Genomic DNA, 13,980 nt, shown 5'->3' on the forward strand with positions numbered 1-13,980 from the left:
AAGGCGTGTTGTATCAAAGATACTGCAATTAGTTTCCACATAATTAATAAATTAAAAGTATGTTTTTTTTCTCCAGTCATGGACAGCAAAGCTCCAGTAATGGGCCCCCCATAATGGACATACCCGATCAGTATAAGATATTGGAAAAGGGAATAAGTTTTTGGCAAAAAACTAGTTATTAGTCATTTTTGGTATTTTAAGCTTTTATGTAAGAATGTATTTTTCTTTCGACAGCCAACTAATACTCATCGAGACAATTCTAACAAACACAAACACAATTAGGTTGCGTTTATCACAGAGTTCCTATGGCCACCTCCTGTCTCCATCATAAGATCTGGTCCGAGGAGACCTCCTGACATAGTTCGTAACTACATTATACTTCTGTATTGTTTAAACATGAAATTACGCCATGGCAAGCATCATTATGTAAATTGTCCCATCATAGGAGGTATGCAGTTTTACAGCTCCTATAATGGGATTGGGCAAAATACCACTATTTTTTATACATATCTAGAGTCACAACATAGTGTGTTGTATACCTTATCTCATGGTAAATGCAATTAACAAAACACATTCTAGTTTACACCAAGAAATATTTAATTACAATTTAATATATGAACTCACCTCTCTTAGCGAAGTTGTTAAGAATTCTTACTGGTTATTTTTTCAGTGACACGGCAACTTTTGGGTTGGCGCCAATTTCTTAAAAAGTAACCGAAATTAATAAAAAGACAAACTTAAACAGCTCTAATATGACTCTTATTTATGGTTAAATATTGCCAGTGTTTATAAACTACTTTTACATACTTATTTTAGAGGATTTGTGGTTTTATGTCCCATTACCGGTTCCACGTCCATTATAGGGTCCATTACGTTAGCGCCTTTTGTGTCTTTAATTTTCCTTTAGAGCGGATGGAAATAAGTAAATCTAAATAACGAAACTTAAAACCGAAATCAGGATCAAAATGGATGGAAATATATTTCTTATGCTCTGATAGAACGTTTTTCTAAAAGGTGTTGATGATACGTTTCTGCACTACGTACTACGTAGAGCATGTTACGTTAAGTTGCAAATAAGACTATGTTAAAATTTTAACGATAAGCAATTGAAATTTGAGTTTAAATGGATTTGTTATACAATTTTCATTCTGATATTTAACTCCCCATTCCATAAATAACGATACTTTTGCCTAAATTGTGAGGTAATTGTAATAAGTACCCTCAAGATTTAATATATAATTTTATACTTAGTCATGTTTTAATAAAACACGTATTTTACTTTCCTCGTATTCGAAATGAAAAGTAGAGTGTTTAACTCGAGTGAAAGGCATCATATCAGCCTCGGACTATTGGCGCTCTCACTGCGTTCGAGCACCAAACTACCTCGGCAGAAATGAGTGCCTTTCATCCCTTGGTTAACAATCTACTAGTAACACACCTTTGTTTTTATCATGAAATGGTGTTAAAAAAATACCGCTAAACATGTGCATCCTTAAAAAAGTTCAACAATAATTATTATTTTAAGTCGAGTGTGAAAATTATAATTTCTTGTAAAGATTAATAGAGTCTGTGCGGAAAGAGAAGAGTCGTGAAATGTATGGGCTGCCTTGAAAATAAAAATGAAAAAAATATTTATACTCGTATAAATATGCCTTACATTCCACGACTCTTCTGCACACACTCTATCGACTGGTCATATGATCAATATGATTATCATAATCCTGACTTACCATAATCATAATTGCATATAAAAGTGCCAAAACGCCGAGCATGACGTGCATGCCTATTTCTGTAAATTTAATTAATGTATAATACTTAGTGAACAAAAGCCACTAATAATTACAGCATTCGTTTATTTAATTTGATTTCAAATTGTTTAAGTATTTTCCTCGCGTTGGTGTGGAAAGAAATTGTGTTTCATTTGGTAGCAAAGTTTTTTTAAGCCTCATGCGTTGTAGTTGAAACCCTCGCTACTTTCAAGATTCCTGTACTTTAGAACCACGCGCTACGCTCATGGTTCTATTTTTGAAACTTTCACTTACTCGTGTATCAATATTAGCACGAGGATATTAAACAACAACTTTGCCCCTTGTAAAACAATTGCACATTAATGTGCCCAATAATAGGGCAGACATTAACGAAATAGAAATTGCTCAGGACGGATAGTTAGTGTATTATTATAAATATTATTATTTTGTATCTCCTTGGATATCACGGGCCTATAATCCCGGTTTTTTGATAGGCTTGCGTGGGGACACAGATCCAACACGTAGAGGCCCCTTGGAGAGCTTTTATGTCATGTAGAACGCCTGCTGGAACCCGTTCACAGGTGCAACAATAGACAGAGGCATTGGGACTATTGTAGAAAAAGAGAACAGTATACCGATCTATGGATTGAAGTTTGGGTGGACTATGAGACTGGGTTATTACAAAGACGTACGGACACCTGCCATAACAATGTGTTCACAAGTTATCGAGGCAGGTGGGGACTTGCCGCGCACTAGATGGGCCTATTATTTTTATTATTATAAGCCTATACAATTACAGTGTCCCACTGCTGGGCAAAGGCCTCCCCCCCTCGATCTCCACTCTTCTTATTTGATTAATCACCATGTACCTACTTAAGAGTAGGTATTATGTACACAATTACATGCACAACGAAGAGCGGAATTTCTTCTTAGGAAGAATCCTTTGACATGGCGCCTGGCCATTTGTAAGACGTAATTTTCATAGTTAATTGAACCTAACAGATTACCCGTGAAAGGGTAACAGATTAATCATGAAAGGTACTAAATCCTGGCGTAATAAAAATAGTTGTAGCGTAGCGTTTTTTCTTAAAAACGATATCAATACGGTGAAAAATTAAAGCGCCTGAATTTTTTTAATAGCAATGCAAAATGTAAAATGAGTATAACTCGGAAACCACAAATAAAATGGCTCAATTTATAATTGAATATGAAAGTACTAAAAAGGTACTAAAATTTGGCTTTTATAGAATTTATCAATAATCGCGGGATCATAGCGTAATAAAATACACCCGCCATTCTGACTGTCAGGTTGGCGGGTGTAACGTTTTTTGCTGATAACTTTAAATACCGTGAGGTACTAATTTTTGTATATGAGGTACCAAATAGTACAAATTAGGTACTAAAATATGGTATGCTTTTTGTTTATTTTTGTTTACATACACCCGCCATCCTGACTCTCACGATAATTTCATAATCATTTAGTTTTCCAAATTTGGTTACGACTGGTTAAGTTTTGGAGGAGGAAATAGTCGAGTACGAAACCTCGATTTTTACGCAGGATTTTTCGCCTACTTGTCCTTATCGCACTAGTTTTAGAAGCCGCTTCCGTTAGCGAGACGGGTATATTTACCTAAAATATTTAAATCTCAGCTCCTGTTTCGTCGTAAACGCGTAGTTGTACGTAAAGCAGAGGGCCTACCGCGAACCACGTTCGACGTGTTACCTCCCTGTCACACTTACGTACGAATTTACAAGTGCGACAGAGAGGCAACACGTCGAACGTGGTTCGCGGTAGGCGCTCTGGTTGGGTAATAATTAATAATACATACACTTACTTTTTAAACAACTTCAGACCGGCCCTCATATAATAACATAAGTAAAGAAACCATAGAAAAAAAATAGCGTAGGTACATAAAATCTATTAACTCATTTTTATTACGTGATAACCTAAAAAGGTTCGAAATACACTTTAATTTCAATCAATCATAATCTACGAGTCGCATTCCTCGCTCGCTTATTCGGAAACTTCATCAAAGAAATTTATCGAAAACAATTTCGTTAACGAGCCTTTATATTCCGGCGGTTAATACTGGTAGCCAGTTTCGGAGTAACAACATCCGACATACATACCGACAAAATTAACTTTGCGCCTTTAAAACAAAAACATACACTATTTTAAACCTCACCCCGTCGACATAAGCGACATGTTACTTTATTTTAACTACGTAAATCTGAACGATTTCGAATAACTTTCTATGCGTCAATCAAGTAAGTACATTTGGCGGTAATCGATAGTTTATCGGTAGCTCCATCTGTCGGCCAGTAGCGATACTACACGCGACCTGTCAAAAGTTTGACAAACGTCATTTTTTACTTTATACGTTTTTGCCGCGCGTGGGGTCAACGGCTTCTGAGTGGGTTTGAGCAAGTTTGAGTAAGTGGCCTGCTAATATGACATTTTGTTTTAAAATAACTCATAAATCATACATTAATTGATGTATACTCTCGCATATGATTGTACTTATATGAATAATTTTCTTCGGCTACTCCACCGCCAAAAGCCAGGCTCTTAAAATTGTGATGATGATGATGAGGTAACTACATTGTGCTCATCACATAAATAAATGCCCTTACCAGGATTTGAACCTTACAATACCTATCTGAAGTTCTCAACACATTAATTTAATTACTTCGCGGTCAAGCGACATAGTAAAACGATTGACCAGTTCTTCATATAAAATTAATGTACCTTTACTTTTTGAATAGTTCGTTAACGGTAATGTCAAAATATTTGGTGTCGAAACAATTTCGCGCCATCGTAAACTTTCTTTGTCTAGGTATCAAATATACATACTAGTTTTTATAAGATTCAAAAGTTAAAGATTGATAGAGGTTACAATTGGTGGTTTTCTGGTCACACCAGACGACATAAATACAAAAGATAAATGATAACTTTTAACCTTATGAGGATAAAATAAGAAATGGATAAGGTTTGATCTAGATTTGTATAGTTAGGTAAGCATAGTCTGCTGTTCTAACTTTACAATACGAAACAAACACAACTTCCCGTTAAAGGCGTTGCCATAGTGTCCCATCGAAGTTTCGGTTTAGGCATGTTTCAGGATAAAAAATGTTTCGGCCGACGGTTCAGTATCCGCCAAAAAATTGCAAAAGGTGTAGGCATTTTTGGTTGTTTCCGACCGAAGTTTCCGTTTTAGGACAATTTTTTTTTCATTAGCCTATCCCCTCACATTTTCCAATCCTCCCTGTGCTGAGCAAGATCCCGCCAATCCCGCTGGAATGCATCCAAGTCGTCGCGCCACTTCTCTTGGTCTGCCTTTGCCTCGGCTACACTGGGGATGTCCGCTAGTGGCTATTTTGGCCCATCTGACATCATGCATCCGGCAGACATTTTAGGACAATATTCAGCATAAAATGTTTTCTAATGAATATTAAAATTCAATAGTTTTCTGATTGGACTTTTCCTCCATTTGTTGCAGAGCGAAGAGCAAAAATGGCGGCCGCCTACTGCGGGAGAAGCTGGAAAAGATAGGACTGAACCTGCCGGCGGGGAGGCGGAAAGCTGCCAACGTCACCCTGCTCACTAGCCTGGTCGAAGGTGCATATTTATGTCAACAATGTATTTTTACTCGTCGACATTAATGGTTAAAGATAAAGATAAGATAAAAGATAGTTTACTCAAGTAGGCATATTACAATGCGCTTATGAACGTCAAATAAAACTACACCGGCTCCAACCCTATCCCTCTGCCTCGAGAAGATTTAAATCCTCTCTCAATTGGAGGGTATCCCAATATGGGACCGGCAACAAACTCGGCGGTAATTAAGACTTCGTATATCAAACTATAATGGCAAGAGTTTTACACCAAACTATAAATGTAATGGCATACTTTTCTCTATGGGCTCCCGATCCCGACTCAACTATAATGACTCATAACGAAACACTTTAGAGAACTATCTAGAGGACAAAGCAAAAGGATAGCACAAAAGACATAAACGTGCGTTTTTTTAATGAAAAAGAAGCACGTTGATGTCTTTTTGTTCTATCAATTTATCTACTGAGATCAATTTTGTTTAATTATTTCGCAAGCTTCGTAGCACTGCATATTAGCCCTTATCCGAGTCTAAATAAGGTATGAAATTATCTTTATCGCGACTAGACTATAAGACTGACGTTTAACTCATTCATACGTCATTCGGTGTTCAGCGGAGGCGGTGCACCTGGCGCGCGACTTCGGCTACGTGTGCGAGACGGAGTTCCCGGCGCGCGCGCTGGCGGAGTACCTCGCGCGCCAGTACGCGGAGCACGACGCGCGGCGGCGGCGCGACCTGCTGCAGGCCACGAAGCAGGTAACTTACAGCCAAACTGTAGTCTAACTAGTCTATGGACCCTTGCCTTATCTGTGGCTATCACCTCCAGAAGCAGTGTAGCAGTCTAGTTAGTGCGTTATTATGGCTCCTCTACACGATGGGCCAGCGCCGGCCACTCCAAGGGACTCATTTATGCTTTAGAGGGAGCAAGTGATATTGCTATCTCATTCTACCGCATGGCTGCGTCCCTTGGACTTGGAGCCATTAGCTACGTGCGAGACGGAGTTCGCAAGCCACGTGCTGGGAAGTACCACGCGCCTCAGTACGCGGAGCACGACGCGCGGCGCCGACGCATTATAAGTTGGCTACAGCCCCTTGCTTTATCTGTGGCTATTGCCTTCAGAGGCAATGTAGTTAGAGCATCTTAGGCTATGTTCGAGCTAATGTATGCTAATGCTATAGTTCCATCGACTATCTTCGACCTTCGACATCGACCTTGAGCATTATTAGTACCCACTAATTACAGAAGTCTTGTAGTAGGTACTCTATCACACTGTTTTTTTACCAAATATTACATCTACTTTAAGTACCTCAATTTTCGCATTAAGACTTTGTTTAAAGCTCTGCATACGTTTCAGGTGACCAAGGAGCTAATGGACCTCCTGAACCAGGATCGTTCACCGCTCTGTAATACCCGGCCGCCGCACTTACTGGAGCCGGCCATACAACGGCACCTCACGCACTTCTCGCTCATCTCACACGGCTTCGGTGGACCGGCCATCGTGGCGGCGCTGACTGCTATACAGGTACTTATACTTGTGACTGTTGGGCCTCTGGAGTGGGATCGCTGGCCGCTATAGGTGTAATACAATAATACAGCCACCGCACTTACTGGAGCCGGCCATACAACGGCACCTCACGCACTTCTCGCTCATCTCACACGGCTTCGGTGGACCGGCCATCGTGGCGGCGCTGACTGCTATACAGGTCCTACTTATACTTGTGACTGTTGGACCTCTGGAGCGGGTCCGCTCGCCGTTATACAATACTCAGCCGTCGTACTTTCTAGAGCTTTCTATACAACGGCACCTCACGCACTTCTCACTCATCTCACGTGGCTTTGGTGGACCCGCCATAGTGCACTGACTGCTATAAAGTACTTCTTATCATACTTGTGACTTTGTGTGTAAATAATAAAATAACTGCGAATAAAATACTAGTAGGTAAAAAACTGGTATTTTACCTACTAGTATTTTAGAAATCAGTAGGTGTTATCACAATTTATAATTTACAGATATGTAGTCTTAAAAAGTGAAAAGGTTTTGTGATATTTAATTATTTTTTTATTGTTTCAGAATTTCCTAAACGAGTCTCTCAAGCATTTAGACAAATTATACCCCCAAACCGGTATGGTTTCGTCGTCGATGGACAAAACCAAAATGGACCCCGACATCAAGAAGTAGCACCAACATAACGGCGGAAACGTCGGCCGCACCACAGAGTGTAACCATCTGACCAGGAAACTGTCCATACGGACGCGGATTACTTCATATCAATCATATCGTTCTACTGCCAACATACAAAACTTAACAGAAGATTGCGTATTTATTTTTATGATGATCTTCGTTTGTGGCCCGCATACAAATAAAGTGCAATTATAATACTCAAGATTGTGAGATTTGTAAATATAGATTTTAAAATGAATACCCATAGTATTAATTAGCGTTTAAAGTAGTATTAATTCTGCCATGATTTCGTGCTTTCGTCGAGACGAACTATTTTTATTACGAGGTTATGAAAAAACTGCAATAAGTAACACATATCAAATTGTAAATAATTTATTGTACAGTATGTATACATTACATACTAAGGGATAACATAGCATTTTCACCGATCGTTCGAATTTAGAAGAAACCTCTTTAGTTAAGGTTAGGTATAATTTTGCTAGTGACTCAATGTGAAAGTGTGCCAATTAGTTTAAACACGGATACCTGTGTCCGATGATTAAGTATTTAATATTTATTATTATTCTCGCATGTATATAATAATTATGAGTACCGTCTTGCCAATATCTCGGTTGTAGTGTTTGTAGAGAACTAAATTACTTTGGTGTAAATGGTGCCGATATTCCAAGAGCAGGTACCTAACTAAATCATTAGTACATTGACAACTATTTTTTGACTATCAAATTCTCATTAAAAATTCGCAAAAATTTGAGTTTGACAAGATTACAACTTGATACGCACAAATTCGCACCCCTGAATTTAATTAATTATTTAATTCGGTACAAACGTTACGTTACTAGTTTTTCAGTGAAATAGTTTTAAAATAGCTAAAAATGGAACAATAGTAAGAGAAAAGGGGAACACCGCTTCTCCATACAAACGTAGTCCCCATTTTCCTCCCTGGATATTGACAATATGGAAAATATTTATACATAATTAAATGTATATTTCTATTTACCATTGCCAAGTCCCTTTGATTGTTTTTTTTTTTCGATTTTATAATCATTATATTGAAAAAATAATGTGGAATGTGGTTTTGTCTTGTAACTCCTATAACAATCGAAAAATTGAAGAAGTCAAACAAAACGGCATAGCTACGGATTTTTTTATTTAAATTATGTAAAAATATTTTCCATAATGTCAATACCTAATATAAAGTGTAAAATGGGGATTACGTTTGTATATTGTTTGTATGGTGAAGTGGTCGTCCACTATCGTCTTACCTGTCGATTTTTATATACATTTCTTAACCATATCAGCCAATATCAGGCATCTGGCGATAACTGAAGCGAAAGCTTAAAATAATTTTGTGATTTAACTAAAATATAAATTATGTCTCATACTTGCTCAACAAAGTTGAAACTCAAAAATGATCTTTAATCGTGTGCCAAATGATACCTAATACCTAATTAAAGTAATTAAACAAATTTACTACACTTGACGTACCTAGATTAGCTTTTTTTGTTACTTTTACCACCACAAAGACTACCGAATAAGTTTAATTATTTCTGTAAGACGATTGCCATACTTAATAAAGAAGAACAACATTTTAACCTTTTCACCATATTGGAATAAAGCAACCGTAATATGAATGCAGTAGTACTAATATACTGTGTAAATGTTATATTATATTATACCATTTAATTTATTTTCTAATTTTTACCTTTAACCATTGATAAAAAAAAAAAAGTTCCACGCCTTGAGTTTTACACAATTATGATTTGACGTTTGGTGGAATCAAAAGGACACTGAGGTTAAAAGGTTAAAATGGTCGTCGAAGCTATTCTCTCAATACAATAACTTATAACACGTTCAATAAATCGGTTTTGCAAATAGAACCGTCTTCGTACTTTGCCCTATTTTGTAAAGCTTCATAAACTTCATATAAGATTCAAACCTAGGACCACTAGTATCGAAGTTGTGAAACGTGGTTTAGATATAGCAAATATTGATATGTAGATTTATAAAATAGGGTCCTAAAGTAATTTCATTATATATTAAGACGATAGTGGAAGACCGCCTCTGTATACATACGTTGTCTCCGTTTTCCTCCCTGGATATTAAAATTATGGAAAATATTTTACAAAATTTATCGAGTTTTAACCACGGTTATGCCCAATATAACGAACGGTTATAACGAACTCTTGTAATTCAACTGAGAGAAAAACGAATCCCATACAAATTTTTAAGAGCTCCTAACTCTTATAAGTTATACATAACAATTAAAAATCTAGATATGTACTAATTGTATAAAAATATTTACCGTAAGCGCAAAAAATAGCCGTGGTAACGAATTCAAACCCCCAAAGCTCGATTGTCCTAATAATTCTGGTTAGAAAAAAAATGCAAAAACAGTTTCAAAAGTTATGCTAATTATTATTACTAGGTACTAACTACGTTTGTATGGAGAAGCGAGCACGTGACGTCGTCCACTTTCCTCTTAAGAAAGCCTGTGGTAGATATGTTTTATACTTTTCGGGGATTACCTCATTGTAAATTAAGGCTCTGTGAAGTTTTTGAACCAGGGTAAAATTGTGTCGCACATTTTGTTCCATGCACTATGTTAATGTTAATTCTTTGGACACGGACTTTGGATACGTTTGGTTGAAGTAATGGCGATTTATCATCCTTGTGGAGATACTTCTTGAAAAATATCGATTGTGTTTGTTTAATTTCCCAGAGTAAAATGAGTAAATGAATGATGTTATTTCAATAATTGTTTAATTTATTTCGCCTGATTTACCTAATCGACCGAGCGTTAGCGAGGTAAAGGCAGTAAAGGCAAGGCAGAGTTGAGTATTGCGGCTCCCTCTCAGTGTTCACTTCAGCCGGCCCAATTAATAAACCCAGAAAGAGCAAATTGGACCTTAAAATATTAATGATATAGTCTAACAAACAAGCAGCATACAGATATGAAAATTACATCCCGTTACATGATGTTCTGTATTTTTACAGGTTACATGCGCTATTTATAATGAGCCTACTAGCGACATCTAGTTCCTTATTGATGAAATACATATTTTAGATTCACTTGGTTTCACTAGTCTTGACATTCCTTACGGTTTCATAAAATATAGGCAACACAAAACACAAAATTTTAAAGATACGGTAAAGTCGGTCTAGATAAAATTAGCTTATTGTCTACCGCGATATCGAGGGCTACTAGCGCCATCTAATTGCCCTGAGGCTAACTAATGATATGGGCTTAAGATCGGTTTTCCTAGGATAGCGGTGTCGTCATATAATGTCGTCGGACGTGTACGGCTGCTGATCTAGCCGTCGTGAACACGTTTTTCAAAAAGAAATCCGAGCATCTGATCACCTACAGGAGTGGGAGGAGCGCCACTCAGATCGATTACTTTCTCACTCGGAGAGACTATATCGGCAAAGTAGCCACCTGTAAAGTCATACCGGGAGATTGTCTCACTGCCCAACACCGAGTCCTTGTGATGGACCTGTTCGTCAAGCCCCGAGGCACATACCGGGAGCAGTGCCGTCCCCAAACCCGGTGGTGGCTGCTCGAAGGAACCAAGTCCCATGAGTTTGCTGCCGCTGTCAACGACCTCAGTGTTGTGACGGATGGCCATTCCGTACAGCAAATCTGGGATAAAACTCAGGCAGCCATCACACGGGCGGCGAAGGCGGTGCTGGGGTGTCTAAAGGGGGTCGCAGGCTTGACAAGGAGACTTGGTGGTGGGACGTAGGGCTTCCAATACCGGGATCCCGGGATCCCGAAATACCGGGATACCGCCTTTTTAAACCGCCTTTTTCAATACCGGTATTTTTAAATGCAATACCGGGATCCCGGTATTTTAAAAAACGAGGGAAATGTGCAGTATAAACCCTTTAAATCCATTACATTTGGATGTATCAAAAAGCTTACTAAACGTCAGACGCATCTAGAGTGTGACAATGTGTAGGGGTGAGAGATAGGTAAGGGATGGTACTCACAGCTAGTCCTTTGAATTGTCCAAATTACAGTGCACTGTTCACTCTTTTCACTCGCGTTTCGGGGCCCTTTGGTTTCGGAAGGCACACGCGACACTGAGGGTGCAGAACTTCACCCTTTCGAATTATTTTTGAAGAGTCCGGGACGCACACGCGCGATGTGTGTCAAGCTCAGAGCCAGATCGCATTCTGCCGAGCGTTCCCGAAAGATCGCCGTGAGTTATGATTTTGGGACGGGGAGGGTAGTTGGAAACTGCACATTGTCACAAGAGTTAGACCAAGAAAAGTCTACAACGATTTTGATAGCACACGCAGTCCAAGTGTTATTTTCAACGTCGGACTTCTATGAAATTATGACGTACAAATAAAACTTGTACTGCGTATGCTATCAAAATCGTGGCAGACTTTACTTGGTCTAACTCTAACAACTGGCCTCTAGCCCTCATTTTATAATTGAACCAAGATCGTTGCCTATGCGTCGGATATATAAATATTTGGTGGTTGGTGATATTGGTGATGGATGAATCCTAAAGTTTTGTGAGTGATGAATGTGACATTAACATAATTAGTTCTTATAATTTTATCAAATAATAAAACAAAATAGCAAGGATAACTGTAATAATGGCAAACTAATTTTGACGGAAATTTGAAAAAAAGTGTTCTGGTAGTTTAAATTTGACTAAAAATGTGACTGGTGACGTGAAGTCAACAAATTGGATAAAATTATTGCCAACCTGGAGTGTGAAATAAAATTATTGCAGATGGCGGCATTGTTGTAATAGCTTTTAGGACATATCTGGTATTCCAGTGAGCCTTTTAAAGTCCCTTTTTTAATAAAACTATAAATTTTTAAGCGATTCATATCCAATACCGGGATCCCGGTATTGACGAAGACTGTTTCGGTATTAATACCGGTATTGTGAGAAGTCCGGTATTTGGAAGCCCTAGTGGGACGCCACAGTCCAGAGGGAGACTAGGGAGAAAAAAGCCCTCTTTAAAAAGTGGCAAGCGTCCAGATCTCCAGAAGACCACGCGGCATACAGGGATGCCAAACGTGCCACTAAACGAGCTGTAGCCAGAGCCAGACGAAACCACTTGCGCCCTCTGTACGATAAGTTGGAGTCGTCTGAGGGGCAGAAGTACATTTATAAGTTGGCACGATCGAGGGTCAAAGCGGCGCAGGACATCTCCATGTGCCGCTGCGTAAATGACCCTCACGGTAACCTGCTATGCGAGATATAATTGGGATATATTTACTCTTTTTACAACATTATTTGAATTCGGCTTAATTAGCGCGGCTTGACCGTTTGTAATATTTTTAATTGTATATGGCCCTGACCACCGCGGACAAAACGCGGCGCATACTCCTCGATCGGCGTTTGTAAGCGGAAAACATTTCGCGAGTACTTGTTGCCCTACATTAAAAATATTGGCTCTCCTACGATTATTATAATAATGCTCTTGTCTCTCATGTGCAGCGTTTAACTTTCGAACTACTGTAGTTTGTTCGTGGTTATGGGTCGAGTTTCCTTCAGAAATTATTTTATCTAATTCCCACCTATTTTCTAAAGGACTTCTAATTTCCCGCCCGAGAAAAATAGATGATGGTGTACGATTTGAACTCTCATGGACTGCGGTGTTGAGAGCAAGCTGGAAATTAGGTAGCGACTCGTCCCATATAGATTTCGTTTTCCTACAATAAATATTTAACATTATACTCAAATTTCGATTTACGCGTTCCACTGCATTTGCCTGTGGGTAATACGGAGATATTTTAACATCATTAATTCCCCAAACATGGCACATTTGTTTAAATACATCAGCTGTGAAATGTGTTGCGTTATCAGATACGATAGTTCGCGGCGGTCCGTAATTCGCCCACACGAGCCTCGACAGCGCGCGCACGGTGTTAGCAGCGGTCGCCGCCCGTACTGCAATCAACTGAACCCACTTTGAGTAGCCGTCCAAAATAACCAAAATATATTTGTTTCCGTTCTTTGATATCGGAAATGGTCCTTTGTAATCTATATAAACTCTTTCCCAAGTTTCGGTAGGTACAGTTGATGACATCAAACCAACCGGTTTCTTATTTAATGGTTTTGTCGTTTGACAAAGCAAACACGACCTTACGTACTCTTTAATATCCGTATACAAGTTCTTCCACCAAAAAATACTGGCTATTCTATTTATGGTTTTTGTTATCCCTAGATGACCAGCTATATCTTGATCATGATAATAATTTAAAATTACATTTTTTAAATGAATAGGTAATACTATTCGCCATTTGTTTGTTTTCCCTAATTGCCGGCACAATAACTCGTTTTTAATTTTATATTTTGGAACCCTAGTCCCACCATTAATTTGAATAATTAAATCATTGCAAAATTTGTCGTTTACCTGGTGTCTTATAAGCGAATCATTAGTAACGGGGTATTCCTGAAGCGCGGA

General features: G+C 38.5%; 1 protein-coding gene across 1 annotated transcript in view; it reads left to right on the forward strand.

Annotated features, from left to right (window-relative positions):
• LOC134657877 (transcription factor AP-2-epsilon) overlaps positions 1 to 7,783 on the forward strand; it is an 85,116-nt gene extending 77,333 nt beyond the window's left edge. Inside the window, exons 8-11 of the mRNA XM_063513457.1 lie at positions 5,249 to 5,367; positions 5,976 to 6,118; positions 6,718 to 6,885; positions 7,435 to 7,783. Coding sequence (XP_063369527.1) covers positions 5,249 to 5,367; positions 5,976 to 6,118; positions 6,718 to 6,885; positions 7,435 to 7,542 — 538 coding nt within the window. The 3' untranslated portion in view covers positions 7,543 to 7,783. The remainder of the gene's footprint in view (positions 1 to 5,248; positions 5,368 to 5,975; positions 6,119 to 6,717; positions 6,886 to 7,434) is intronic.
• Positions 7,784 to 13,980: the final 6,197 nt, after the last annotated feature.

Source organism: Cydia amplana, chromosome 21, assembly GCF_948474715.1.
Source record: "Cydia amplana chromosome 21, ilCydAmpl1.1, whole genome shotgun sequence".
Lineage (NCBI taxonomy): Eukaryota > Metazoa > Arthropoda > Insecta > Lepidoptera > Tortricidae > Cydia > Cydia amplana.